General features: G+C 45.9%; 1 protein-coding gene across 11 annotated transcripts in view; it reads right to left on the bottom strand.

Annotated features, from left to right (window-relative positions):
• The window catches only part of LPIN3 (lipin 3), a 428785-nt gene that overhangs the window by 99559 nt on the left and 303079 nt on the right, over positions 1-26147 (bottom strand). For all 11 annotated transcript variants that reach the window (XM_086932215.1, XM_086932217.1, XM_086932218.1 and 8 more), the window contains 4 exons: positions 17724-18276; positions 16216-16315; positions 12954-13135; positions 12356-12449 (listed from right to left, as the gene is read on the bottom strand). In XM_086932215.1, the coding sequence (XP_086788341.1) occupies positions 12356-12449; positions 12954-13135; positions 16216-16315; positions 17724-18276 (929 nt within the window). The remainder of the gene's footprint in view (positions 1-12355; positions 12450-12953; positions 13136-16215; positions 16316-17723; positions 18277-26147) is intronic.

Below are 26147 nucleotides of genomic sequence, written 5' to 3'. Positions count from 1 at the left end.
TGAAAAAATGCTTTAATACGGAATATTTCACAAACCATGTACAAAGTGTCTTTACAATTTGTTACGTATTTAATTATGTCAAAAGAAAGTGTGCGCATTAATGCAGTGATACCCAAAAATTACAGCATTTCTTACATAAAACATGTACATTTGGTAAACAAAAAAATGTGGTAGGTACTACCGTGGTACTGTGTAAACTGGTTAAATAAATATGCAGAAAATTATATAAAAAAAATTCCATACCTATTTCAACTTTAAGAAAATAGCAATGGGTTGGGAACAACTAAAAAACACTACTATTTACTTACTTATAAGGCCCTGAACCACAACAATCCAAAGTCTATTAAAAGGATTATGGCTATATTTCTAAAGACAGGCAATAGCCATTTATACACTGGCTTTTCATTTATTTTTTCCAGAGTTTTATATAGCGCAAACTTGACCCGAAGTTATCAGGTATCAGAGTGCATTACATGAGCACCAGTTACGTTACACAAGGACACATTCATTTTTTGGTAGGCATGGGGAGATTAGGTGATTTGTCCAGAATCACAGGATGTTGAGTATCATTGGTGGGACTTGAATCCGGTTCCCCAGATCTGAGATCAACCGCTCTAACCCCTTCAGCCATATCCTCTCACCTGGTTTGTTATCGCTGATTTGCGTATGGCCAGGTATAAACTGGGGTGACATGGTGAGAAAAAGAATGATGGATATAACCCATATCTCTTGACTGCGGGTGAATGTTTTGATTTGTTCTGCATTCCGTCCAATTGTGTTTCTTTTGCTTTCTCGCCCTAAGTGCACCAGGTATGCCCAGAGGTGGGTCCTGGGCTCACGGTGCCACTGGAATCAAGCTATCCTGGCTGAAGAGGGGTGAAACCCCGAAACCGGTCCTAGTATGCTTGTTTCCGGTCCAGGGAGGATCTGGCTTGCCAGTTCGGGCTGGACTGTTCCCATGAGGCACTGGGTCGAGACTAATTTGCATATGGCCAGGTCTAAACTGGGGTGGCATTGTGAGCAAAAGAATGATGCTATAACCCATATCTCTTGACTGGGGTGAATGTTTTGATTTGTTCTGCATTCTGTTCATCAATTGCGAGTCCTTGGTCATCGCTTTGTACCACGGTATACCACTAACTTATTGCGATATACCATGGCACAATACATCACTAGGGGACAAAATCGGCATTCTATTGCATTACCCTTGTGCTATGCATACTGTTGCAGGGGCAACGCAATACATGAGTAACATTTAGAGAACTATGCAAAGCCATCATACTTCGCCCTGCTTTGCTTGGTACATGTACAGAAATGCAATGCAACGCAAGTCACTGCCTTGCGTTACTCTGAAAACCATGATCCATAATCCTCCAAAATTTTAACTACATCTGTACCGCACTACACTGTACAGCACTACACTTTACACCACTCAAGTCTAAGCTGTTCCACTATTTTCTACTGCAGAGTTCACCTCTCCATTATAAGTGACTCCACTGTACGTTATTGCGCCATATGTCACTCCACTCTACAACACTCCACTCTACGCTATTTCACGGTTTAGCACTCCACTCTAAGCCACTACACTGTACGCCATTCCATTCTAAGCTACTCCCTTGGACGACGCTCCACTATGTACTATTCCACTATACCCCACTCCACTGTGCACCACCGCTGTATTTGACACTCCACTGTATCCACTATTTTGGGCACCAATCCAGTCTACGCCGCTCGACTGTACCCAACTCCATCATACGCTACTCAACAATAAGCTATTCCACTGTACTCTACAGCACTCTACGCTGTTCCACTGTATGGCACTCCACTGTATGCCACTCCAATGTATGCAAAACCACTCTACAACACTCCATTCTACACTATTCTATTGGACAACACTCCTTTGTACGTCTCTTCACTCTATGTTATTCCAGTTTACCAAACTGCACTGTACGCCACTCTATTCTACGCTACTCCACTGAGTGTGAATGCTATTCTAGAGTATGGCACACTCTAGGACACTCCAGTGTATGCTACTCCACTTTCTGCCAATTCACTCTTTTACACTCCACTGTACACCATTAGACTGTACGGTATTCCACTGTACACTATTCTACTATATGCCATACAATCATATGGTACTCAACTTCACATCACTACTTTGTAAGACACTGCACTCTACATGGCTCTACTGTACGACACTCTGCTCCCATCTCTAGAACTGCACTCTGTAAAACTATACCATACTTAATGGCACTCTACGAGAGACTACTTCACTCTATCCACATAAACTCAACTATCTAATTCAACAATCCAATCTATATCCATACACTCCACTGTACAACACTCTAATTGGCTAAACAACACTTTGATAGTGTACGATACAGTCCTTCACTCTACTGTACGAGACACCACTCCAATTTATAAGAGTTTACCCGGCTATATCCTACGCAATCGCACTATATTCCACTCCATGCCTTTGTACTCTAAGACATGCTAATACACTGTATTATACTTTACTCCACACTATGGATCTCATTAGGATGGCGGTCGGACCCCACTGACAGGCTGCCAGGTCTGAACGCCATCCAGCAGAGTGCTCCGACCGCCTCATTATGATGCAGTCGGTCGAATTGGTCGGAGGGACTGACAGTCACTTCTGACGGGCTCTGAGCAGTCCATTGCTCAGATAGTATTTCCTACAGTGCCTGCGCAGGCAGCGCCATAGGGATTACATTGTCCCTTTCCAATAGCCTTTCCATAGTGGTCTTACTGCCATGGAAACGCTGTTGGAAAGGGACTTTTGGGGTACCTAGCAGGGCCCCTGTGGCCCTCCGCTATGAGGCCCATGGGACACCTGTGGTGCCCCCCAAACATCCATTGCCCATATGCCAGGCACCACATGGTGCCTGGCAAACGGAGCATGGACGTTTAAAAACATCCCTTTTTCAATTGAAGCAGCAATGGAAAAAGCAATGATTTTGACCACCTACACAGCGGTCACATCATAATTTGGCAGCCGCACCACTGGCTACTTGTCGGTTGGTCCCAATCCCACTGCGATGGTGGTCAGATGCTTGTCCGACCGCCATCTTAATAAGGCCCTGTGTTACATAACTCTTCTCCGCTTCACCTCACTCTTCGCCACTGTCCAATCATCGACTCTAAGCAGCTCCATTGTACAACACACTACTGTACTCTATATAACTCCACTCTACTACACTTTTTCACACTCTACCCCAGTACATTCTACTACACTGCACTCAATACCACTATACAATACTGCACGACTCTCTCCTTCATTTTACTATACAACACTCCAATTAACAATATCTTAATGAATAATACTCAATAATACTGCATTAACTATAGCTTGTGCCTTCTCAATGCACTGATTATAGCCTTGGCGTTACATCATTTGTACCATGTGAAAGGATTGCTTTCAAAACGGTTATGACACAGTTAAGACATCTCAATTGAGATGATTTTTCCAAACACAGTGCATAGTAGAGTCACGAGTTATAGCTACTGTAGTATGGCGAGAGAGTTGAGAACACGGTGTACGAAGTTGCGTGGCATAGAAATTTAAAGGTGGTGTGGTAAGTGAAAATGGCAGTTATGAGGAACACTGTGTCTGTCGGTAGGCGACTTAAAGTAATGTGAAGGTGGTGTGTAAATTCTAAATTAAACTTATAACTGTAACTTTTGAATTTCTAATCTTTTTTCGGTAGTACGTAATTGCAGTGGCAGTTTATTCCAATAATGGAGGGCAAGAAAGGAGAATGGTCTGCAACCTGACCTGGTCTTTCTGAACCTCGGGACTTTGAGCAAGGCCTTGTCACATGATCTTAAGAATCTGAAAGTGGTATAGAGCTTTGAAGAACAATAAGTAGGCCCTCTACCATGTAGAGCCTTGTGAGTTAGACAGCAGATCTTTCAAATAATTCTGTTTCTCAAAGGTAACCAATTAAGGACAGCAGAAGAGGGGCAGACTCCTCACCAGAGTGGAGGTTACAGATAAGACGTGCAGCTGTGTTCTGTATTACCTGAAGCTTGGAAAACTTCTTATTTGTGGAGGGCAAAAGTGAATTGCCATAATCTAGAAGGCTGATAACCAGAGCCTGGACTAGAGTTTTCCTCGTGGAGAGTGGTAGTAAAGGAAAGACTCTTCTCAGCATATGCAACATGTAAAACCATGAACCTGTAATGGAAGAGATGTGTTCTTTCATAGTGAGGGATTGGTCGAGCCGGACTCCCAGATTTTCTACCACTAATTTGGGTGAAGGGGCCCTACCCAATTCTAATGGCCACCAATCAGGTGACCAAAGAAGTTGGTGCCTCCGGCTTTGATCTAAGCATCTATGAAGTATTTCGAAAATATTGATTTGAAATGTTTTATGCTTGAATATATCATAGTAGCTCTTTGTGTATGAAGTAAAACGCTAAATTATTATGTATATGTGACACTTAGATCGAGCCCATTCTAGATGCTAGGATGGCAAGTAGGAATGGAAGTGAATAGTTTTGAAGGCCTGTGAGTAATTGAGCCCTATGCTAAGAGGAGGGCTGGTGCCGTCAGAAATCAGAACAGCATCAATGACTCCCTAGATGGTGACTGTGTCCAAGTTGCCTTGTGGTCCAATAATGGTTCCGTTTCCCACAAATACCAGGTGTGTGATCACCTGTAATGTCATAGGTGTCTAGACAAAGTATCTGTTGAGTCTTGAAGACATCTGTGAAGGTGACTTCTGCAGTGAATGAACGCTTTGGCAGAAATCTACTTCACTAATGTATGAGGGAATGATGTCATCTTATTAAGATGTGGACTTGAGAGATATGAGGAGGCATACAGGTCAGCTATTATGGGGTTTGTAAAAACCTAATACTTAAATGTGTTGGGGTGGCGCTGTCCAGATGGGTGCTAGACTGGGCCGGGCTTTAATGAGTTTTTGAATTGTCAATTATAAGAAACCATTTGCAACATATTGCTGAAATGACATTTTCAGGCATGGATTAATCAAATGTTTCTAGGAAGAACACACATTTTTGTCAGCTCAAAAATAGTTTTTTTGCAGTGCTCCTGCAATGGCAGGTTTTTCATTCTGTAGCCGCTGAGACACCTAAGGGATTTGCGCGCTTTACAAGTTGCTCAAATAAAATAAAATAGCACTGCCATTTACAGGAATTACCATACTCAATTTAATAGGACTCCATTTATTAAACTCAGAAGGGCTGATACTTCCCAGCAAGGACTGAACCTGAAAAGAGGAAGTTGGAAAGACTTCGGGGCCATACGGCTATCTCCTTGTGGCACCTTGAACAATACCAGCAGCCACATAATGACACGTTTTCCTGGGTTGTTCAGGAAAGAGCTTGGGGTCCTACACTGATGCTTGGTAAAGTAGGAAACAGCGGCACAGTACTGTGACTTTGAGCAGAGAGAGGTAATGAATGTCCTCTGTTGATCTCTTTTCCACCTGCTACTTGTCTTCAGTAGCGGATCCAGTTGAAAGTCGCCATGTAAAAATGAGAATCTACAAGATCTGAGACTACACGCTGCCTTCTGACAATTATTACTTTGATGGCAGTTTATTGCTAAAAATCCAGAGGATTTAATTTCACGGTAGGAAAGTGGAGTTTTATGTGGTGTGGGAGTTAGACCTCGCCATGTAATACTATCACAATACCCAAAAGATGGTCCTTGGATTCGCACTAATAAATCCTTAGCTCTGTCCTGGTAGCGTGGTTAAGAGCAGTCAAGAGTCACTAGAGGAACACGTGCGAGCATTTCAGAGTACCAACATGGACGATAAGTAATTGACACTGCTCGAGAGAAAGCCGACGTACTTTATAAAAATAGTGTGTTTTTTAATCTTTATTTAGACACCAAAATGAATGGTATAGCATACATTTAACCGGAGTTATAGATTTTTTGAAGCAATATTAAATCAGTGCAGGATAATAAATGAAAAAGATAACATTGCGGTGAATTGGAAAAAACACTAGTGATAATCGATCACTTGAAGTTCGAGTTATGTGGATCCTTACAGGGTTATGGTCATGCAGGCTCCAGGATCAGGCCAAAACAGTCAGATCAATTTTACCTAGCCCGCGGAGTCTGGGTGCAAAAATTGTCCTGGCTGTCCTTGGTGCTGAACCGGAGACATGGGGATGCTGATTTTATTGCTTACACGGGCTGGATGAAACAGAATGCAAAGACACAACAGATACACATGTGCAGTCGTTGGATGAAGGTTGCACAGTGTTCTCTGTTGACGCAGCATCAAGTGGGGGTTGGGGGTTTATTGCTAGATTGGAGACCAACAAAACTTGGCTCTAAAAAATAAGGAGTAACCTGGGTAGGATAAGTTATAAAGACACATGTGGTCCCTATGGAGAAAGTCCTTGACTTCCATGGCAATAGTTTACAAAAAACCTTCACTAGTAAGGTTTAAAATGCAATATACCATTTGATTGTTACTTCACAATGATATTGTCTTGTTATAAACAAGAACTCTGTTTAATGAACCAATTTTTAGGTTAAGATGCTTCTAAGATTGTGATGGCGCAGTGGAAGTGATAAAGTGAATGATTTGTGCGAAAGGCTACACATACCAGCATATGCTGACCTTCTCGGCTGTTTGCTAGTCTCAGCTCTTTGAGCGAGTCATTCCTGCTATGCTGCGGCGCTGCGACCCCAACCCAGCTGCGAGCTTTACTCCTGACTGGAACTGGGCCTGTCTTTGTTCCAGCCCAGTGGTGATGGTCTGGCCTTGGGTTTTACACTAGTTGGTGCTGGTCTGCAGGATTTGTATTTTAATCTAATTGACCATCTGCCCAATCTCCTACCCCACTCTACTCTATCTTATGTCTATTTGGTGTGTGCCCATTGCTCCGTTGCTTCTCCTTACTTATTATACCTTGATATCTGTTTTTACTTATTTGTATCTTGTGCAACTTCCTCGCTCTCATCTATGTAAAGCGCTTTGATACCTCTGGGTCTAGCCAGCGCTATATAATACTCCAAAAATAAAAATAAATACATAGACATTATGCAAGTATTTACATGTGACTGATAAGGACATTTAGATGGAAAAGTAAAACACTCCAAATGGGAGTGTTCAGATCATAGATCAATTTAAAAACAGCCCACTGTAGTAGATGTCCGTCAACCTTTCGACCCCCAAAACACAGTAATTTAGAGAAGGGTCATCCTCAGGACGGAAAATATACAGAGGAGACACCATGGGATTGATTGTAGCATTGATCTCACAATCTAGGATGTATGTATCCATTTTTCTGGAAAAACCTCAAAGTAGCTCGCATAAGAATTGGCAAGCAAGTGACTGCATCAAGATAGCCCTCTATTAAGAAGGAATCTGTCAATCTAGTAATGAATGTGCAAATGTGTCTCACAACTAAATAGGCAAGCATCTCAGGTAAGGAGTACTGGTACTAGCTTGTACATTTCAATAGATATAGTGCCAATGTGATCTGGAAAATTATCCCCAGAATGCAAGTGGTCGTGGGTATTTAACTATGCGTGCTCCGCAAAGTTATCTTCCTAGCAATGGCCTCGGATGGAAATGCTGTCATGGAACTTGAACAGATATTTAGGCTTAATGTGAAGTAGTAAGAAATCCATGGGTGCAAATTTTGGGAGTATGATGAATCCGTAAATGAATGAGTACGCTCTTGTATAGCGCATGGCTACCCTGAGGCATAAAGAGGGCCTGATTAGTTGGGTGGTGCAGGAGCAGGAGCAGGACCGCCCCGCTCCCGCAGTGCCAAACCCGTGGTTTAACTGCAGCCAGATTAGGAGTGATCACCTGGTCTGGCAGGCGGCTCCCACGGTGGTGCCTATGAATTAGGCACCACAATGGGAACGTCAAAATCAGTACCTGCACGGCATGGGCTGCTGCAGTCCAGGCCATTCAGGTACTGGGGTGCATGCACATGAGGGCACGACATGTGCCCTCCTGGATGCACCCCATGGCCCAAGGCACAAGGGGACCCTGTAGGGCCCACTTTGTTTTCTCTCCGCCTTGGTGGAACCGCCATGAAAACTGCAGCAGAAAGGAAACTCGTAATATGCTTGATCCCGCCAAGCATAATGCAGCCTCAAGTCCGCCGTGCCTCACCAGGGATCTCTGATCCCTGGCAGTGGCGGCGGTCCCAGAGCAGCCTGACCACCCTCGTTGTAAAATGACAGCAGGAAGACTTCCGCTGCAGCCCATCGTTTCCAGTGTTCCATGGACAGCCAGACTCTTAATTAGCCCCAAAGTATCCACAAATGTTATTTAATGGGGTTCTATATGTGGGGCCCGCTGGCCTGGACTCTTCTCCTTCACAAGCCTTGGCAGTGGTAAGTATGGAAAAAGGTACTAAAACTTCACTTGGTCCTGGACAGTAAGGTCACAGACTGAAACTTTGTGGCACGCGAGACTACAACTCCCACAATGAACTGGACCACCTGTCTTTGGGTGATCCCACGGAAGGGCCCCATGGTTTGCAATTCTTGAGAACCGACAAGTCTTTTTACATGCAGTTTGCAGGAGACTAGTGACACTACTCCATGGAAGTCTGAGGGTGCTTCTGGCTTCCACAGGTGTACCTATCTTTGGGAGTGCCGAGTTTTAGATAGGAACCGGGTCCTTCACTCAGTTGCAAGTCTGTTGCCACAGGGACAAATTATCCATCTTTTGCTTTGGTGATAACAGTAAAGTCCTACTGTTGGCGACACAGGTTTCTTCTTAGTCCTTCCTTGATGCAAGTTGTTCCGATCAGAGGTTTTGGTGTCAGGGGGTCCCTCAAATCCTAGATTGTGGGGAGTTAGGGGTGTGGGAGCTAGTAGCCAATTGGCAGCTAGTCCCTGCAGCTAGTTTGCCCCTGAGGTGACCACATCCAGATGTGTAGGCCACCTTTTCTATCAGAACACTCTATTCTGTCATTCCTAAAGAAGGCAGAAATTAAATTGTGGTGTGCAGAACGGGCTGCTCACTCTGGAGGTGTGGCTAAGCCTCTGGGGGTGTACACCTCCCTACACAGATAATTCCCTGTCTGTCCAGGTACAAATATGCACTGGGCAAGGGAGGGCTGTTTCCTTTACTGGGAGTTAGCCCTGGTGCATATCGGAGGCAGAGCAGCCTTTAAACCTCACAGTTTTGATGTACCACTTCACTGGCCTGGTTGGGAGGAGGGGGGTGTGACCTTCTTCCTGCCAAAGTCTTAGTTCCTGACTCCTAGGAGTGATCACACTACCTAGCAGGAGGTCAGAATACGGTTTTGGCAGCAGCAAGCGCGGGAAAGCGTTGGTTGGTCAGCCAGAGCACACTGTAGCTGTGGAAACCAGGTGGGCAACTGTAAGGTACCATACACTAGTTACTTATAAGGGAGTAAAGTTTTAGCCAATTTGGGATTACCAAACCAAACCGAACCATTTTTAGCAAGAGCACAGGTACTAGGTCTGACCAGCAGATTCTCGTGCACTAGAAGAGTCATAACCATCAGCATTTGGAGAACAAGCATTTGCAATGCAATAGGTCTCGCATTAGGAAAGTTTGAGCTATTGGTATTGTAAATGACACATTTTTTATTTATGTGTTGGTTTTGAAAATAGCAAAATTAATAGCTTTGTCATTTACAATGCCAATAGTTATATCTTTTGCAAATGTGACACCTATAGCATTTGTAATGCAACATGTTTTGTATTTACGTGACTTAGATGTATTGATATTACAAATAACAATGGCTTTTATTTATTTTTTATAATCAATACTTAAATAAAAGTTATTGTAATTTTTAATGGCAATACCTTAAACTTTTGTAAATAACTTTTGTGAAGATTATGTTCAGTGTATGGGTTTGCGGTTGTTGATCTCTGTAGCTGGACTGAGACAGGAACACCCACAAACCCTCTCCTAGTTCTGAATGCATCATTACAGAGAGTCCTCCACACTGGCAGAATGTCCACACGTGCACTTTGAGTGTAAGGATGTCCGTCAAGCCTGATGCAGGTCAGGGTTGGGATTTTCATGCACAAAGTTCTTATTTAGCTGCACCCACACTGTGCTTCTCTGCAGAATCTGCCCCTGACCCTCTACCTTCCCTTCAGGTCCCAATCTGCTCCTGGCTGCCTCACATCCTCCAACACCCCAGAATACAAGCTACGGACCAGTCTCATGTTCTCCAACATGTACCAGCCCTTCTTGCGACCATACACGTGTAATTCAGACATAGATGTGGTCTTGCAAGGACATGGAGTGGTTGGTTGTGGGACCAAAAGACCTGTGAACTCATCTGTGCTTTGATGCTTTGACACTTTGCCATGTGTGTGTTTCCATGCAAACGTGTGTTATCTTTCGTCCGAACTTTCTATATTTACCACAATTTGTAGCGCTTAGAACCAGATTAAATGTGGGGTGTAAATGCTATGTGTGCTGTTATTTTATAATCATTTGTATAGTTAATGGCTGAGGTATGCATGACTTCACTGCAGACGTCCGCACGCGTTTGGGATTTCTTTGCGGCTGGAGTCGTGGGGGGCAGGTGGCATTGTGTCGGGTCAGTGTAAGGAGAGGCCTGGGGCATGTAGTGCTTAGCGTCAATCCCTGTTGCTTCAATGAGACCACCCTGCCCCCCACTGAGGTAGCTCACACTGTGCTCGCGTGTGCAGGTCTTTGTGTCTGGGTGAGCCAGACGTAAGGCTTAGCAGATGACCGCGTCAGAGAGGGATTGCTTAACTGTGTGCAGGCTCTTTGTGGCTACTTTTCTGCATCAAAAAAAATGTGATGTGTTGTTGATCTTAGGAAATCATCATCGGTTGGGTGGAGAGCAGAGATCAGTGCAAACATGGTTACTGTACCTTTGAGCTCAGCTGAACTCGCTTGGGAGCACACCTGAGGACTGACGTTGGGGCTAAGCTGAGGACTGACGTGGGGCTGGGCTGGTCCTTACCCTGCAGCGGGGAGGTCAAACACAGGAGCAGGCTCGTCTTTCGATAACTCCGAGCACCTTTGTGGAGCCGGGTTATAAAGTCAGGAGGAGATGAGAGCCAGTGGCAAAATTCGGGTCCCGGCTTCCGAGCTCGACTAAACATTGTGATCCTGCACAGTTCATTTCGGCTCCTTGTGTTGTAAAATCTCGGCTTTTGCCAAATGAACAGTGTGCTCCTGGCAACTCTAGAGCAAGTCCCGCGGCGACCCAGAAGCTATTGGCCGGCCGGCCAATCCGGTCGCGGCCGACCGGAAGTCCCGCCTCCCGAGCTGCCGGCGCATGGAGCGCCCTGCCTGTCCGAATCAGCCCGGGTCCCCAGGAGGGGGCCGGGAAGAAGGAGGAGTGTGGCGCCTGTTGCGGGGCTCCTCGGACCTGAGGGAGCCCCGATTGCGAAGAGGAGACGAGTCGCGCCGTGAGGCAGGCCGGCGCGACAACAGGAAACAGGAAGTAGGAGGGCGGGAGCCTACCCCGCCTCCCACGGAAGAGCCGCGATTGGATTGAGCCGTGAAGAAGAGTCCTGCTGCCGGGCCCTGCAGCTGAGGAGAGCCGCCGCACGAAGGAAGCCGGTGAGTGGGTTGCTCAGCGGGGGGGAAGCATGTGCGCGCGGGGGGGGGAGGAAAGCATGTGCGCGAGTGCGGGGGGGGGGGGCGGGTTTGTATGTGTGTGTGCGTGCGTGTGTGTGACTGTGGGGGAGGGGGGGGTGTGTGTGAGAGCGAGTGTCTGTGTGCCTGTATGTGTGTGCCTGCGCTTGCCTGTGTGTGCGTGCGTGCATGCAGAGGGGTGGGGGCTGCCTGCCTGCGTCTGTGTGAGCAAGGGCTGTGAGTTACTGTGCGCATGCGTGGGTACTCTGCGCATGCGCAGGTCAGACACGCGCTTCCGCAGTGAAAACTGCGAGGAAAAACGCTCGTAACAGATTGGTGTCCTCATTCCCTCTCATTCCCAAGAACGGGCGACAAAAGGTCTGAAGCAGACACTCTCAATGCTCACGCATTGAGAGTAAGGTCTGCTCGACCTAAAAAAAGGGTGGTGCGCCCATACAAAAAAGGACACTTTCCTACATTCACAATGTGATGAAATTGTTGAATTCAAGAGGCTGTTGTGTTCTGGAGATTAATAATGAACTTTTGGCTATTATTGACCCACGTGAGCCAATTAAAAAAGGTATTACAATTGCAAATCATGTATCTAAAACCCCTCTTTTGGAGGTTTGTTTTCAGTGGTTTGCAATGGGAGAGACTATTACAGCATATCTACACCACCTCACAACTATGCTGAAGATTGAAGCATTCAATGCATCGAGCCAATCAACATACTACAGTCAAACTTCGAGATCTGTGAAGTTATCACTCTACTTCACACTCACTTTTTGTGGATACGTATGACGAGATTCGGGTCTTCCAGGATTCCAGGGTTATCTGAGAAAGTGCTGAATGTCAGGGCATGCTGCATAAACTTTTCTGTAGAAGGAGAGCATAGAAAAGCAGTGTCAGCTTACAGAGTACAAACTTTGTATCTAGAGGCATTGCACATGTCGCACTCTCCAAACTGGTATGCCTTCTTGCTGCTCTGATCCCTATAGTTTGCCCTGTAGGTGTTACTGCCTTAGGTACAATAAATGTACTTATACGGTCCTAGTGTCAGTGCTGATACAACATATGGGGGTTGCCAAATGCCTCAAGATATCATTGCTGAGCACTCCATGGCATTGTTCACAAGACATGCAAGGCGTGCCTCTTATGTCCTCTCTAACAGTTAACATTCTGAGATATGTAGGCTGTTCATCAATTGCACTTCTATCAAAGACATACATATAATTTCACATCCATCAGTGTAAATCGATACTGCTGCATCACATCCTTCATAAGTCATACACGGTATTCCTTCCACAACCCCATTATCCCTCAAAACATTAATAGACCAACCAGAAAATGCCTGTTAATTAACCTGTGATATACACCTACCATGAGAGAGCTCCCTGTTGTCCCCCAAGCCTCCACAGAGCGAAAGGGCAATGCCATCCATTTGATCCCCAGATGGGTCAGAGAAATTTTCCGTCCCACTATCGTTCGGGCTGGTGCTGGTTAACTGGTCTTGGGTGACACAGCCCGTCTCAGTCCAAGGCTTGTTAGGAGGATCTCCATCACTAGTTAAGGATGAATAGATACTGTTAAATAACGTTTTGGGAACAAATTAACAAAGATCGGCCCCTCCTCTTTGCCCTGAGTAAGCACAAAGTCACTGCATACAATTATGCAGATGACTTACAGCTTATCTTTGTTCTCAATTCCCCTAACGCGGTGGTGGACTTCCAAGCCACTATGACCCTAATCCAGAGCTGGATGTCCTCAAATCACCTCAAATTAAACCCAGGGAAAACTGAGTTGATTCTGCCCGGCAAGAGCGAAATCAGTTGGAGCCCTAACTTCTGGCCGTCGGACATGGGCCTTCCCCCTAAGAAATCTTCCACTGTAAAAAGCCTGGGGATTACCATCAACGAGGACCTCTCGTTAAAATCCCAAATTGGAACCGTGGTCTCCTCTGGATTTTTCCAGCTGAGGAAAATCAGGAAAATCGCCCATTTCCTCACTCCCTCCGCCTTAATCCAGGTAGTCATGGCCCTAGTCCTCTCCCACATTGACTTTTCTAATAGCCTATACCTAGGCCTACCCGTAGGACAACTCAAAAGACTACAGTACCTGCAGAATCAGGCCGCTAGGCTGATATGCAAAGTACCCAAATGGGAACCTATCAAACCAGGCTTAGAGAGTTTGCATTGGCTACCCGTGGCTCAAAGAGCCGAATTCAAAGTCGGATGCATCATCTTTAAGGCTCTGCAACACAAGGGACCTCTATTTATCAGACAGCTGATTGGTAGATATGTCCCCTCACGGAATCTAAGATCTGCCTACAAAGACCTTTTAGAAGTTCCTCGTTTTAAGAAAAAACGACAAGGCGGCAGCAGCTTCCACTTCCTAGCAGCCACCCTATGGAACTCTTTGCCACTAGCCCTCAGACAGAGCAAAGACCTCCTTGCCTTCAGAAAGGCTTTTAAGACTCACCTCTTCACAAAGGCTTACCCGAAATAACTCCTCTGGCAGACTCACCTCTTGTTATGTTTTTTATCGTACCAGCGCCAAGAAGCCCTCGGGCGTACGCGCGCTCTATAAATTTTTATTAACATAACATAACATAACATCTCTAAATGCAATCTCAAGTTATTTGAACAGCAAATCATACCAGCAAGGCATCTTAAAATTAACAAATTAATACTGATTGCACATAGGCACCGTGAAAAAATGCATATTACTCAGACTGCTTGTGAAACCAGTAGGTGAAACTAGAACTTTAAGACTTTAAATAAGAGAAACACTTTCTAGAAATAGTAGGGCCAGGTTCCCTCTGAAGGCCTATCCCAAGATCTGCCTGCTGTATACAAGGACAAAACACAACCAACTGGAAGACTCTCTTGCTTGATAGGTCCAACTTATTCAGGAACTTATCAGCAGCCCCACACATGTGGCACGGACAAGTTAATGTCACAAACCACTCATCTTGCAATCCAAATGTGAGCAAATATCAGGTTGGCATGTGAGGGGCAACATAACAAGGGATTGGGTCCCAGTTTCCAACCTGTAGTGATCCTGGATCCCTCTACCACCTCTTGAGAATTTCTCACCTAAAAGCACTAGTCCCTGGATGATTCCAGTGTCAATTATTCCACTTTAGGCACAGTTCCCTTCATTTCAATCAGTACAGACAGGGATCTGCTACATCACACCACCACCTGAGCTCTAAATAACAACACCTAAGCTGCTGCTTTAGATTTGGATAGATCACTAAAACAGCAGTCCCTTACACAACAAAGCTAAGTCTCTTATTTAATGCACCAACTTACTTTACTGTAGGCATGTCTTTGACATATACTTCCTTGTTGTAGACACAGATCAATACTTATTCCGCATATATAGCTCAGTCTGACACATCAATATTTGTTTTCATGGATCTTATCCTATTGATCAGTGGTTTAGCACAAGCAAGGGTTTAATCTTAGGAGGAGGAGAAGCTGTTACTTGTAACTTACACCTCATTTCACTTTTCACCACTGCTATTCCCTTCCAACTTCTCAAAACCCACTTTACACACTCAGAATATTTAAATCTTTCTGAGCTGATGAATCTTACAATACTACACATTTTAGGTCATTGTGAACAAACTTGCAGAAGCACTATACTTATACAAATCCTCATGTATGATGAACTCATTATGGATTTACGGATCAGAGGTAATCTTTATCACTTCAAGGGTGATCTCCAAGCCCTTACAAGATCCTTCTTTTCCAGCTGCAACCACCTGACCTCTCTATACTGCCTTATACATCAAAGGCTAAACTAACACCTAGGGGAAAACTTGTGTACATATATTGAGAGTTCCTATGTACCATTCTGACTCTTCGGTATTAGAAATTAAGCATGACAAATGTTTAGCAAGATTATAAAAGCTTTCCTTTTTGAAGAAGATTCAGGCTCTTTATGTGTACCATGCAGTACATTGTCAAGAGATGATCAATATTTGCATGATACAATGATTTGTGGTGCATGCTTTGGGCATATAAAGATTGAAGAAATGCACTCCTGACCTCGGTCTAAACATACTAGTAAATAACCTGTATGGCTACCCTCTGACTGGTTAGGATTTTGGGGGCATGTGGCCACAATACAGAAGCACTTGTTTTCACCTTCATACGTATTTCATCCCTGGAAGTAAAACAATCTAAATCCACAAATCAGCCAAGTGGTGTATTTCATATGGAGAAACAGTAAAGTGCGAAACAACTAATGAAATGTAGGACAACCTCAAAAATAAACACAGAAGACCCACAGGTGATCTCTCTACAACACTTATCAGTTGCAGAAGAGCTGCAACACAATCCATTGATTGTGCTAACTGAACCCGTTTTGTATAATTGTTTATAGTCACTCACGATCCGGAGTCCAATTCCCCCCATATGCTTACTATCCTGGTAAGATCTTATCACTTGTATTAAAGACCATTACAAAAATTATCCCCCACGCCTTTTTTCTAATCAAGAGAAACCCAAGACAAACCTCAAGCTAGCTCTGAATTCTGTTCATACTTTTGAGTGATTTCAAGAAAGGAGTACCAAACTCCATTACCTCCTGTTTAGTTACCATGTGCACACACACTTACAGCCCCCCTACAGACCTCTTTGGGAAGTAAAGTGCAATCTCATCAGAGGTGAGCTTGGAGATGTCATCAAGGTAGATATCAGAGGGTCCAAGATGCGGATTTCTCTTCAGATAGCCTACATGGGAATCAGGAAAGAAAACAGTTAATGCTCATTAGCCAAGAAGAAACTGGCACGTGTACACTAGTAATTAAGACAGGCGAGAGTGGCAAGGTATGTGTTGCATGCTAGTTAATGAGTCCAACTGAAAGCAAAATGAGAGAAGCAAAGAAAGCACAAAAAATGTATGTCCAGGGCAAGATGTAAGAAAAGAGAGAAAAAGACCCCGGGTTGGAGAAAGGACCGAAAGTGCAGCGGGCTAAGTGGGTTGAAACAGAGAATGAAACACATTGGAATCATAGCGCTCTATACAACAACGGTTTCCAATTTGAGGCCTTAAATCCAGAGAGTCCACCTTCCTCCCTTCCGCTCAGAAGCCACCGAGATCATCTGCGGCGTACCCCAAGGATCCTCGCTCAGCCCAACCCTCTTCAATATCTACATGAGCCCCCTCGCCGCCATCGCATGCAAATACAACATCAACATAATCTCCTACGCCGACGACACCCAGCTGATACTCTCCCTCACCAAAGACCCAGCCACCGCCAAAACCAACCTACAGGAAGGGATGAAAGACGTCGCAGAATGGATGAAGCTCAGCCGCCTGAAGATGAACTCAGACAAGACGGAGGTCCTCATCCTCTGACAATCCCCTTCCGCTTGGGACGACTCCTGGTGGCCCTCAGCACTGGGCTCCGCGCCGACACCCTCGGACCACGCACGCAACCTGGGATTCATCCTGGACTCCTCCCTCACGATGACCAAGCAAGTCAACGCCGTCTCGTCATCATGCTTCAACACCCTGCGCGTGCTACAAAAGATCTTCCGGTGGATCCTCACAGAAACCAGAAAGACGGTCACCCAGGCCCTCGTCACCAGCCGACTGGACTACGGAAACGCCCTATACACAGGAACCACCGTCGAACTTCAGAAACGACTACAACACAAACAGAACGCCTCCGCACGACTCATCCTAGACATCCCTCAACACAGCCACATTTCCGCCCACCTGAGAAACCTGCACTGGCTTCCCGTCAACAAGAGGATCACATTCAGGCTCCTCACCCACGCACACAAAGCGCTCCACAACATGGGCCCCGAATACCTCAACAGCCGCCTCTCGTTCCTCACTCCCACCCGCCAGCTCCGCTCCGCCAGCCTCGCCACCATCCCAGGGATTTGCAGAACCACCGCCGGAAGATCATTCTCCTACCTGGCGGCCATAACATGGAACTCCCTCCCCGCACACCTACGAATGACCCATGACCATCTCTCCTTCAGGAAACACCTCAAGACCTGGCTGTTCAAGCAGTAGTAGCACCCCCCCCCCCCCCCCCCCTTCAGCACCTTGAGACCCTCACGGGTGAGTAGCACGCTCTATAAATGTTTTGATTGATTAAATGAGCGGCTTCATTCCGATACAGACCTTTTTTTCTCTGTTCGGGCTTCAGTCCAACAGAGGTGTTGTCCTGGGAAGGTTTGGAATCCTCTATTATTTCGGTCTGATTCCCAGGCTGCTCCTCCTGCTGGTGAGGCTCCTCTATGTGGAAGACTAGTTTTAAAGTGTCATCAACCTTCTCTTCTTGCCCCGTCGATGCTGTTGCTACTGCCCCCAGCGTTTCATCGCTCTGCTCTTCCTCAGGGGTTAGGCGGGACCCTTGTATGCTACCATCCACCTCATTAGAGGGGGGATTCTCCTCGTGCTGGAGGTGGGACCTGGCCCCGTCCATAAACACCGGCTCTGGCCGGCAGAGCAAGGGAGGACTTATAGATGCTGGGGAGTCAGTCTGGCTGTGGGGTTCAGAGGAGTCGTCAGTGATGGCACGGAAATGGGTGGATTCACAGGGCTGAATTGATGCGATTGCTGTTGTTGTTGTGGGGCTGCTCAGAATAGATGCAGAGGTGTTTAAGGCAGACGTTGTGATCAGCGGGCTGTTCCGGGCTGAGATCGGGGGTTCTAGCCTCTCAGACTTTGAAACCTTTAAAAATGAAAGGAGAAACAAATAAGGCATGCAAAATCAGTTCAATACAGCAAATACTATAGAATTTGAGTCGAGGGAAGAGGCTGAGTTTGCACCCAGTTTGTCAAACGTCATAAAATATAGTAAAAGTAGCTATATGGAGCGAATACTAAGTATATTTTCAGCTTGTAAGATATTTATGTGGTTGATGCCTAGATACTATTGATAGTTACAGACTAAGAATGTGGATCTTGACATTTTTCGAAAGAGCAACTGCTGGGGCAGTAGAAGTATCCGCTTCGCTTTCACATCTTAAAAAGTGTAAAAGTAGGCTGGATATCCTCTGATCTACCAAGGGACTACCTCCCAACAGTGCTCTTCCACTAATCTTTGCAAAGGTTTTCCTTTATCCTGCTTCTTGTGGTATCTTCTCTTTGCTGCAGACACTATAAAGGTGTCGAGCGGAGCGGACAGTGGGTGGATCTTTAGTCTTCAATAAGGCTGGGTGATGAGCTTGCTGCCAGTTTGAGATGGAGGAGGTGCTTCTCTTTTGTTTAGCAATTGCCCTGCTGTTTGAATTATGGCTACCTTCCATGCACACAGGCTAGGAAGCAAGACCAGGTTAGCAATTACTCATACCTGCACCACTGCCACCATTAACTCATGCCTCACCACAGGGCTCGTACTGAGGTTCTAGCAGCTCTCTAGTCAGGGTCTTCTCTGGTGGCTCTACAGCCCCTGCTGCAATTTAGTACAGTATGTTACATGCAATTTATATTAAGGATTTATGTATTGCTTATAAAATGTAAATAGAAAAAATCCATATCTATTTAATAGCTTGTTGGTCTGTCTTTGCTGTGTAGAATGTGCACCTATGCATAACTAATGTGATGTGACCATGAGATAAATTCTAGCCCATGTGTGTTTATGTATAGGATGTCTTATATTTGTTGCAGGTGATGTATTTTTATATATGTATATTTGTTGTAGGTGTTGTTCTTATATATGTATATTTATTTGTTTGTATTTAACAGCCCTGAAGAAGTCCTGCAATAGGACGAAACGCGTTAGCTGTACTGTGTGTTGAGTCTTTAGAACTGAACTCTGTTTTTATCTACGGAAAATGAAACTGGAATAAAAAGAAATCCTGAAGCTCTTTTCTCTCTGGATATGGACCTTATAACTGTCCTTATTGTTCAAATTCTATTGTGTGATGCACCTGTGCTGTTCTAAATTGTCTTGTGAACAATTTGTTCGGTATATGTAGTTTTAGTTTTATGGAAGATTTTTTTTTTGTTTAATCCACTTCCCTTTATCATGGGACACTTTATAGAAAGGATAGCTTTGTAGAATTATACAAAAAGGTAAATATGAACTTGAACAGAAAACATACAAAAGTGAGAAGATTTATTTATGCAGCCAACCAAAGCAGAAACTGAAATTAAGCTACAAGGGGTGCTGGTTGCTGTGAATTAGCAGGACAGCTAGAACCAAATAACGATTAACTAGATGGGTTCAACAGACCGGAAGAATCGTCCTGGGGGAAGCAGTAACTGGGCAGATTAGAATATAATCAATATTTACTATTGAGGGAAGAGGAGCTACGTCACCAACCAAGATGGCCGCATAGTCTCCCGGCTCCGCTGACCCCCGTCCTACGCTCGCTTATCCTGTCGAATAGCCTGACCTCCTGCCCCGGATTCGTGTGGGTGAATTAGTCGACACTCCGATGGTGTGATCACGGAATTTTTCTGATGTTCTGGGGTGAAGTAACATCGAAAATGTTTTGAGGCCTAACCCAGACTGGAAGCCGGGGTCTCGATTGCTGGTCTACCCGGGTCCAAAGTGAACAACAACGGACTGCTGAGGGTGGTTGGGTCCGGTCCTTGGAACTTTTGAAAATTTCTCCGGACTACTTTGCAACCATCTGCTGCCTGGTGCTGTACCCGAGGTGAGGCGACGGGTGGCGCGCGGTACGGCGTCGCGGGGGGCCCCGGCCCGGAGGCCCGGCACTAGCACCGCTGGTGCCCCGGGGTGGGGGTCCCGCCGCGCGTTGCTGCGTGCTGCTGGCCCATCCCTCACGGCTTGTTTCTGCTCCGGCGTATCCTGCCCCGGAGAAGGGGCCTCTGTGGGGATTGGTATGCCTGCGGCCGTATGGAACCTGGCGGAACGGACTCAATGTGGCCTTCCTTGCGGATGGTAATGGCGGAACTTGCGGCGCTTCGCGCGATGGTGAGGGCCCAGGTCAATTATTGGCTGTCGGCAACAGATGGGATCATGGGGCCGGGAGCAAGCCCTGACTTGATTTTTGAGACCCAGCAGCCGACTTGCCCCCTGTTGAAAGCCCCACTGGCGCGTTTGGACCCGGTGCTGGAAGCTGTGCCTGCCCCCGAAGAAATGGAACTCATCGTGTGTGCTGAGATTGGTGACTCTCTTACGTTCTTGGAAACATCGGTCCTACAGTTATCGGAGCATTTCACAGCTTCCCCCATCCTGGACACTGTTGGCCCACACTTTGATCTGTATCGGAGAGAGTCGCACCCCCTCCCCAATCGGTCTCCCAACATGGCGGATGGAATGATGCTTGGCTTCGGAGACGGGGAGGGGCATCGTTGGTGCAAGCCGTGTGCGTTGGGACCTGCTATTCCTCTCCCATTTGCTGACTCAAGCTTCGGCTGCTTCTGTGTGAATCTTGACTTTCCGGGGATGGGGCTTTTCCTATGCGAGGGACTCAGCAACTTTGTTAGACGGGGCCAAGGCTGAGATTGCGGGTTGAATTGTTTACGATGGATCTATTGGTAACGGGACTGCTTCATTAACGGACGGATTCCGGGGCGGGGGGTTTGTGGTTCCCCCCGGGGGTATTTTTGTATGGTGGACAACTTTATTCGTGTTGGCTTAGGGGGCCCCCTTTGTTAGGGGGGGGAAACCGGGAGCGCATGGACTATAGCCCTCTTCCATTTCCCCGTTGGGGGGGGGGGGTTTCCTTTCTTTCGCCTTTTTCTCTGTTTCTTCTATATTTCAGGTTTGGTTCTCGGGCGACAGGCACACTGCTGGGGGGGGCGTAGTCATCTGCAGGGGTGCAGGGTGGGGGGTTGGGGGAGGGGATTTTTTTGCTTTTATTTTGTTTCTATGGCCTTTTTTCTCTTCTCTTATCTTTCTTTGTCTTTTTCTTTTTCTAGGTCAGTGCAGTGGGTTTCCTTTGGTATCAATCACTGATTTTTATCTATGCCTCAATTTTCGTGGTGTTCTCTGGGCCTTAGGGCAGGTGACTGCAGGCGCGAATTGACCGTAATATCCCTTCACATCCTGAACCTCCTGTTTCAGCGCCATTGATTTGATCGATTACTGTTTACTGTTGCCACGTTTACTATTCTGCCTGCCATTTTTCGCTGCTGGGAAATTGTTTGGCACCTGATCCTTCCATCCTATATTATAAAATGAAAACCTTTTATATACTGTTTTCCTAATTGGGCTGTTCAGTGACCGAGAGTATGCTAGCATGGAGATTCTGCTCCCTGAGGTGCTGCATGTGATTAAAATTGCTCTCTGTTAATCTATCTCCTTAGCGGCCGGCCCCGGGGGTTGTAGGCCCATACTTGTATTTGGTTGAAATGTCAATAAAGGTTTTCAAAAAAATAAAAATAAATTACTATCGAGTACAAACCATGAGTCCAAACACAGGTCTGCAACCCGTGCGAGTATAGAAAAAAGTAAAGGAAGGTTGGCTGAAAAGCACTAACCAAATAAGGAATTAATTAACAAGTTGCTTACCTTCGATATTGTCTTATCTGGTAGAGGCTATCTAGCCGAATGTTCCTTACCTTAGAATATTCCCCGGTAATTAGGCTGGATCTTGAAATGTTTTGGTGAGCAGTACCCCTGTGCGGCAGTAGGTGGCGTAGTTTGGCTTCGCCTGACATTGTTCCCATAATCTGCGCAGGAAGTGGCGTGCACGATGCCTAGAGCGCCACTCATGCGCACTGATGTCAGTTTCTTTTTGAAAATTTCTATGACAGAAGCACTGAGCCACAAAGAACACTGAATACTGGTGCGTAAAGGGGAATAAACCTTTAACTTTGAAATACATTTGCAGACCGGGGAGGATAGGTGAGTCAGTAAGGAATCTGCAGCTAGATAGAATCTCTACCACATACATCGCTACTAAAGGATGAAACTGGTTCATCTGATAGAGACCTCTAGCTTCAGACTCCTTACGTTAGAATAAGTACCCAAGCAATACCTCCCTGGGGACGGCGATACAGATTAGACTCAGCAGTCCTGTAGGACCGAATAGGCAAAGTGAATGTCACATCGGACCGGACTGTCCATGCAGTAGTGCTTAGTAAACGTGGGCAAGGAAGCCTACGTTGCTGCCTGACATATACCCAGAACAGGAACTCCGCGAACTAACACAGTGGCTGCAGCCTTAGCTCTAGTAGAATGAGCCTCCAACCCTTCGGGAGGCTGCTTCTTGAACATAGTGTAGCAGATCTCAATGCAGAGCACTATCCATCATGATAAGGTCAGCTTCTGCACTGCTTTTCCTTTCTATGCTGTGCGTACCCGAGAAGAGTTGATCGTCCACCCGGAACTCTTTTGTGTGGTCAATGTAGAACAACAAAGCTCTTTTTGGGTCCAGTGGATGGAGGTTATCCTGTTTTTAGGGAGGAGAGGCGCAGCCTAAAAGGTAGCCAGAGTGACTGATTGGCTTATGTGAAAGGGAGTTACCACGTTTGGTGGTAACAGTTGTTCAAGTCAGAAGGACCAGCTTGTTTGGGTCGATGTTAAGGTACAGAGGATGTGCGGACAGTGCCTGTAAACTCACTGACCCTCCAGGCAGATGTTATCGCCACTAGGAAGGACATTTTTATTGTAAAAAGTCTTAGTGGACAGGTATGTAGGGGCTTGAAGGGAGCACAATCAAAAATGCAAGAACAAGGCTGAGGTCCCACTGCAGCATAATGAAAGGTGCCGGTGGGAACATATATTGAAGACCTTTGAGAAACCTATATACAATAGAGGATTTTAAAGGGATTGCTAATCTGGCAACCACAGAAATGCGCAGAGGGCAGAAAGATAACCCCCTTTTTTACCCTGCCGGGCTAAGAAAAGAAAAAACAAAAACATGGGAAAGGGGTGCCGAAAGAGGATCGTTCTTATCTGTAAACCATGCCATAACTTGCTCCGTTAGCAGGTGTATACCGTCTTGGTGGAGGGACACCTGGCTGCCAAGATAACATTGCAGACTTCAGGCGGAAGGTTGAAAACGGTCAGCCATCGCCACTCAATATCCACCAATGAAGATTAAGCATTTCCAGCTTCAGGTGCAGAACCCTGTCCTGCTGCCGACAGAAGCTCCTCCCAAAGAGGCAGCCTCATTGGAGGACCCATGCTGATGCTCAAAAGCTGGGGATACCAAACTCTCTGTGCCCAATCCGGAGCCACAAGGATAACTTGGGCCTAGTCATTCCTGAGCTTCATGAGGAATCTGGGCAGGAGTGGTATTGGCAAAAAGGTGCACAGGAGGCCAAAGCTCCAATCAAGATGAAAAACGTCTCAGAGGGAGCAGGCTTGAAAACTCTAGTGAGTAAAACTGTAGAAATTGCATGTTCTCGGCGGAGGAGAACAGACCTAACCAAGGCTCTCCCCACTCTTGGAAGAGACCTATCGCCATCGCCAGTCGGAGAAGCCATTTGTGATCCCCTAGGCATTGACGGATGATTTTGTCCGTTCTGGAGTTCAAATAGCCCACCAGGTGTTGAATCACGCGCGATATGTCCTGGTGTTCCAGCCAGATCTGGATGCACAGGGACTCTTGGCAACGGGTCAACAACCCCACCCCGCTCAGTTTGTTGCAATACCACATGGCTGGGATGTAGTCCGTGAAAACCTGTATCAGGCTTCCCCTGATTGAAGGAAGAAAGGTTTTCAATGCCAATTGGATTGCCTGAAGTGCACACAGATTTATGTGGAGCCCGGAATCTCCCAGAAACCAGAGTCCCCTGATTTCCACCTCTCCTTGATGGCCTGCTTAGTCCAGGACTGATGCATCTGTCACTACAACCAGCTCTGGCTTGGGAAGGGGAGGGGTCAGCCACTAACCAAATAGAGGTCTGTTAGCCACCACTGCAGGTCTTTTGCAGTTCCATCCGAGATTGGACCATGTCGGAGAGATTCCCCAGATGCTGCACCCACAGGAACTTCAGGTACCACAGCAGAGACCTCATATGGCAACAGGCATGTGTTATTAACAGGATGTAGGATGCCATGAGGCCATGCAACCTCGGTATCAGTCTCACCGAAATCCAGGATAGAGGTTGAAAATATCCTAAATATCCTGGACTCATTGCTCAGGGGGATAAGCTCAAAACTGCACCGCACCCAGAAAAGCTCAGATGAAAGGGAGCATTTGAGAGGGAGTCGGGTGTAACTTCAGCACATTGATAGTAAACCAAAGCCAATGCAGAATTTTTGCTGTAGTCTGAAGGTGGGAGGCAACTGCCTGGGGCGTGCAAGTCTTCAAAACCCAATCGTCGACAATGCGGACTGGCTGGACCAGGCCTCAGGTGTTTCCCAGGAGGATGGGGCTGCTTTTGTTACCGGGGGCCGGTTTTGTAGCAGTGCAGCAGTTGTAAAAGCACTGCAGAGTTCCTTGTATATCCAACCGTTTTCAGGCCACAATAAAAGTGCCAAGATAACTCTGGTGATTAATGTACCTGCTGAAGAAAATTCTGAGTTTTGTCTAGAGACAGATTTTATAAAATCAAGGTAGCACAGAAGGATAACATGCCTCCTGCAAATAGGGTGTACTATGCAGATCACAGAACAGTATTGCATGTGCATAGCTCAAGTGGTTACTGTTTTGTCAAATAGATCCTTTTGTGAATGAGCAGTTAATAAGTTACAATGATAATGTAATCTAGGTTAGAAAGTTATTTTTTGTACTATGGAGAGATGAGATGTACTGTTGGAGGGTGATAGTGAAGGAATTATTGAAGAGTCCCAGTAAAGATTGGCATATCCTGGTGCACTGTAAGGTCATCATTTACTATGCTCTAAAAACCAAACAATTGAATATACAAAGAAAAATGTGTTGTAGAAAGCATCATTTTTTCCATTTTTACCCACGTTTTCTTGGAGGGGGAAGAATCTCCCCAATGCTCCCTTGTAGTAGTATATAATACTAAATATATAAATACGCACACCTACTTAAAGAAGCTTTCAGGCAGCCCTCTTCTTCTATTGGCCTGCTGTTCTGTCAGTCACATTTTTGCTACAGAATACAGGCTGTTTGGCATGGGGTCGGCCCACTTAAGCCACCGGCTAACTTTCCTGTGAGTGACAGCATTCTGTGCTTTCACAAGGAACACATCCATGTACAAAGTAGTTCCCTTAATGCAAAAGGCTACTATAGAAATGTGTGCTTTCTGAGACAAATATTCAATTGTTTTTAGGCATCTTTGTCAATACTGGTGGGCCCAGCAGCTTTCGCAGCAATGAAGCTTTGAGGAAGCAATGACGAAACAAAACATGAATTTACAAAGCGAAAAGACAGGAAGCCAACACAGGACTGTTTGGCTTTGCCAATGCTTATTTGAGAAGTATGAGATCAGAGTGTTTAGGCTCTGGCCCTTTGCCTGTTTGAAGGGAGTTTAGATAATGGTCGATATCGGGGCAGTTAGGGGGCCGACCTATATAGCTGCAATGAAAATCAGTTGGCGTTGCAAGGCAGAAGGGATCCAGGTAAGGGAGAAATTGATGCTCCTGCACCTCGTCAGGAGCAGTAAGGGCTATATAAATCCAATCACAATTACACTACAGTTAGGCCATCTAGGGAAGTATAGGTACATATTGATGGATGTCCCACAACTCCGGGAAGCCGGTCC

The sequence above is a fragment of the Lissotriton vulgaris genome, chromosome 7 (assembly GCF_964263255.1).
Source record: "Lissotriton vulgaris chromosome 7, aLisVul1.2, whole genome shotgun sequence".
In the NCBI taxonomy this organism is placed as follows: Eukaryota; Metazoa; Chordata; class Amphibia; order Caudata; family Salamandridae; genus Lissotriton; species Lissotriton vulgaris.
The sequence above is the reverse complement of the archived record's forward strand: the minus strand, read 5'-3'. Positions and strand labels throughout refer to the sequence as shown.